At 38.4% G+C, this 4,650-nt stretch overlaps 1 protein-coding gene across 1 annotated transcript; it reads left to right on the forward strand.

Annotated features, from left to right (window-relative positions):
• The first annotated feature begins 494 nt into the window (after nt 1–494).
• On the forward strand, nt 495–4,028 carry LOC103402646 (2-oxoglutarate and iron-dependent oxygenase domain-containing protein CP2-like). The gene is made up of 9 exons (XM_008341392.4): nt 495–960; nt 1,347–1,394; nt 1,614–1,790; nt 1,865–2,015; nt 2,110–2,196; nt 2,588–2,712; nt 2,941–3,059; nt 3,586–3,697; nt 3,790–4,028. The coding sequence occupies exons 1-9, from the start codon at nt 670–672 to the stop codon at nt 3,820–3,822; spliced, it is 1,143 nt and encodes a 380-aa protein (XP_008339614.1). The 5' UTR covers nt 495–669; the 3' UTR covers nt 3,823–4,028.
• The last annotated feature ends 622 nt before the right edge of the window (nt 4,029–4,650 follow it).

Below are 4,650 nucleotides of genomic sequence, written 5' to 3' on the forward strand. Positions count from 1 at the left end.
GGGAAAAAGAAGTGGAGGTGGATTGTCTGGCCTCCTATTTTCATACTCTTCACATCCTCTCTTGTTTGTGTGGTCATGGTTAAGTCACGTCAACATTTTATATTATTTTTTTATAAAAATAATAAGAATATAAAATGTTGACATAACTTAACCGTGATCACAAAAAACAATTGAGAATAGAGAGAGTATAGAAATTGGAGGGCAGATACTCCACCTCCAAAAGAAGTAAATGCACTACTTGAAAATTTGTGGATAAGTTTCCAACACTCCACGTCAGAGTGTCCCCACAACTAAAATAAAAAATGAAAACTAATAAAAATGGTTTAAAAATTTTGAGTCTTAAATGGTAAAGTGAAAAAGTACCATGATTGACTTTTTAGTATAAAAATGTAATTTTTTGTTAAAATGAACAGTACCAGAAATTTTTCGTTAAACTTCCCAAATAAAAACCACCCCACGTCATCTCTGTGGACCCACGTCCAGATTCTGCTCGCGCGTCCACTGTAGTGTTTAACCAACTAACCACGCCACAGGGAACCCCAAGCCCTAACCTGCAGCTCAAACTTCTTCTGCATTTTTCAATTCTTCAAAACCCTAACAAAATTCCGCCAATTCAGTCACCATCTCTCTCTTAAAATCCCCAATCTATCTCACGAAGAGTCGAAGACTATGGCTACGGACGGCGCGGCGGACCGACGGAGGCCACCGCCGCAAACGCTGAGCGCAGGCAACAACGGAAACTGCGTGATGAGCTTGTCGAACAGACTGAGACTGATGCCGAACAAGGATCACAAGGCGGAGAGCTACGAGGACCTGGAGCAGTTGGAGTTCAGTCCCTTGCTCTTCAGCTCGCTGGAGCGCTACTTGCCACCCACCATGCTCAATGCCTCACGTGACCTCAAGCTCCAGTACATGAGGGACATTCTCCTCCGGTACTCACCCGAGAGCGAACGCACTCGTGTAAGACATGATAACTCTCTCCCTCAAGTTTGGTGCATGCATGAAACTGAAAATGAATTTGATTATTGGAAGTTTCGGAATTTCTTGTTATGTGAATTTGAATATTTGGATGAAGGTGTGAAATGAGTTTGCTCCAGTTGCGATTGCGGTAGAATGTGTAATTTCTTTGAATTCTCCGGAAATGATTGATGCGGATATACAATTCCTGTGTTAAAATTTGATTATTGATGCGGATTTAGTTTATGTGCCTAGTCAAGGGAGATAAGCTTGAGTAGAAATAACGTATAGTCAGAACAGGCAGGGGCAATGTGCTTTGGTTAATTAGTCAATCCGGCGTCACTGCATTCCTGAGTGGGTCATATGTTTTTTTCTGTTTGAATAAACAGGTTCAACGACATCGAGAATACAGGCAGAAGATCATCACACACTATCAGGTGCGTTTGATGGCTAATATGCAGTTAACATTTCAAAACTTTCTGTAATATGTAAACAACACATTTATGGATCACGGTCAAGTGTTGCAGTCATTAAAGTTAAGCCCCTTCTTTTGGTACTACTGGAATTGGGGGCTCGAGTTTTCTGCATAAGACATTTAGTCATGATTGCATGTCAACAAACTTAAGTAATTTCCTTCTTAATCGGTCTCATTGCAGCCTCTACAAAGGGAGTTGTACACTCTGCAAGCTGAAAAGTTCTTTGTCCCCTCATTTCTCAGAGCAATCAGTGAGAACACAGAGGATAGCTTTAGAAGTATACTGTCTGAACCCTCTCCTGGAGTTTATACATTTGAAATGCTTCAGCCGGATTTCTGTGACTTGTTAGTAACTGAGGTATCATTTTGAATAAAAGTTAATTTTCCTTTATGTTACCTTTTCTATTTTCTTATCAAATTCTGATTGCTTAGGTGGAAAATTTTCAAGGGTGGGTCCATGAGACAAATTTCAGAGTCATGCGACCAAATACAATGAATAAATACGGTTGTGTTCTTGATGACTTTGGCCTGGAAACCATGCTTGACAAGTTGATGGAGGACTTTATACGTCCTATGTCCAAAGGTATTTCATCTCTAGTATTGTGAAATTGTAATTGGAAAAAGTTCTTATATGTGAAAGATTAGAAATAAGGTTATACTTTTTTTTGTTGATGCAGTTTTCTTCCCGGAAGTTGGTGGATCCACACTGGATACTCATCACGGTTTTGTTGTTGAATATGGAATCGATAGGGATGTAGAGCTTGGTAGGTGCTCATCCATCTAAAGGTTTTAGATTTAGTTTTTCGATAGAAACATTTGTACTTAAGCCTCTCTTTCTCTCTCTCTGCCATTTCCACTCTTTATATTTTCTTAGTGAAGGGAGTTATGCTGTAGACTGCAGAGTAATACTGAGGCTTTAGTATCTGACTGGACGATAATGTACTCTATTGCATTTTTGAGTTATTTCTACTGATTATCATTATTTCCTAGGAACAGTTTTGATTGTTGGTTTAGCTGATATGGCATTATTTCTCCTTATGTTTTCATAATTGTGTCCAATTGTTCAATACTGTATGCGTGTCTTCATCTCAAACCCCTGTGCTAGATTTATAGCTTGTTAAGCTTTTATGAATCCACAACAGCTTTATATTGCAGGTTTTCATGTGGATGATTCAGAAGTCACCTTGAATGTTTGCTTGGGAAAGCAATTTTCAGGTGGAGATTTGTTCTTTCGAGGTGTTCGATGTGATAAACATGTTAATTCAGAGACACAATCTGAGGTGTGCTATTCTTTATGATCAATTTTTGGTACAATTTTTTATGTAGGGTCATATAAAGACTTTGGGGTATCATATTGGATATCATTTCTAATTTATGATAAATAGTAAGTTGCATGTATATTTTTTTTCTTATGTTTTATTTTTTTTCTTATGTTTTCTTAGTTGTAATAAATCTTTTATTTTCTTACATTTTACCATATAAGTATTGAACTTAATTTTACTTAATAGGAAATCTTTGATTATCCTCATGTCCCGGGACATGCCATTCTTCATCATGGTCGCCATCGACATGGTGCTAGAGCCACGACATCAGGGCGTCGAGTCAACTTATTATTATGGTGCAGAAGGTACCATTCTCCATATTTAATCCCCCCCCCCCCCCCCCCCCCCCCCCCTAAAAGAATTTAAAGAAACCTAACCTAAGGATTTCAAGGATTCACAATCTCCCTAACTTTCGGGTTACTACACAATCTCCCTAACTGGTCTTAAAGTAGAGTTCAGTGAAATGTTGGAATATCCGGGTTTCACACAGTTGGTTTCTCCTAAACGCTATGTCCTCTATTGTTTTCTCAATTGATTGTGCACATTGCAAAACACACTGAATGGCCTTGTAAACATACATTACCAAAATGTGCCATCTAAGAAATTGATAGAATTTATTTAAGGCTAAGTAACCTTTGGATCCTGGTCTCGTTAAGTACTAGGATTTTTTGCCTGTGTGCCGGTTAGTTTACTTACAAACAGTTTTGCAGAAGCTTTTCTAGGTATACTTACAGTAAAACTGTCAAACATAGGGTTTTACTGCAAGGATTATCTCAATTATGCTTTCTTGTTTACCAAATTACTTACTTTGGATCCCCAATCTTCTTGTAGTTCGGTCTTTAGGGAGCTGAAGAAATATCAGAAAGACTTTTCCAACTGGTGTGGCGAGTGCAAACGTGAGAAGAAAGAAAGGCAGCGCCAATCAATTGCCGCAACCAAACTGGTATGGAATATTTGATGAGACAGAGAAAAATATTCAGCATGTTTCTATGTTTGGCATTCATTAACTTCTGACCTCTGATTTTCTTTTCACAGGAAATACTTAAGATAAATGGACAAACTGCTTGAGCTGCTTATTTCTTTTACGTTTTTACTTCCAATTCTTCTTGATCTGTTCATTTTGCAACTTTTGCTCGTTAAGTTGTAAAATCTCATCCTTATCAGCACATAGACGTTTTTCGTGTCTATTTTCAAATTTGTATTCCATCCATTAATACAGACTACAGTCGGGCTATTTGTTAGTAATATGAAAGGCCGGTGGCGGTGTGGTTTCACTGTGTGTTTCAACGCTTTAGCTGTTTCACTGTGTGGTTTCACCTTGAAACCACTCCGGTGACGTTCTTTCTTATCATTCAAGGTGTGGTTTCACTGTGTGTTTCAACAGGTAACATACGATTGTACTTGACATTGCGTGATTGGCTTGGATAACCCCACAATGGCAATATGGTCTGTAAGTTTCTCTCCCACCATCCACGTACAAATCTCATGAAATTCAAAGTGTACAAATCTCATGAAATTCAGAGTATAGAAAATCCGCTCTGGCATCATGAAAGACGATGTTACTCAACACCATCTTTCGTTTGACTCGTTCTACACGTTTGATCAAAATATTCAAGTCAAACATGCTTTCTGCGTGTGTCTACTCAGTAGGTCTGTCTCCACAACACTAGCTCTTAAGGAATTGGTCCAAATGGTATAGTGTTGCTTAAACCCATATCCCAAAGGTCGTTATGCGTGCATGAATCTGTCAATTATCCTTCTGCATTCTTCACATATTACCATATAAATGGAAGAACGTCAACCATCCGATCACAAATTTTCCACGTGAATATGAGTGGCGGTGATGCTTAATTTGACTCGATTACAAACAGAGTGAGTTTAACTGAGTGTTAAAAA

This window comes from Malus domestica, chromosome 16 (genome assembly GCF_042453785.1).
Source record: "Malus domestica chromosome 16, GDT2T_hap1".
Lineage (NCBI taxonomy): Eukaryota > Viridiplantae > Streptophyta > Magnoliopsida > Rosales > Rosaceae > Malus > Malus domestica.

Bases quoted from the DNA above. Each gene is read 5' to 3' on its own strand.
- LOC103402646 (XM_008341392.4), top strand. From the start codon at position 670: ATGGCTACGGACGGCGCGGCGGACCGACGGAGGCCACCGCCGCAAACG. The intron at 2,197-2,587 runs GTAGGTGCTCAT...TTTATATTGCAG, and splicing joins CGATAGGGATGTAGAGCTTG to GTTTTCATGTGGATGATTCA. The intron at 3,698-3,789 runs GTATGGAATATT...TTCTTTTCACAG, and splicing joins CAATTGCCGCAACCAAACTG to GAAATACTTAAGATAAATGG.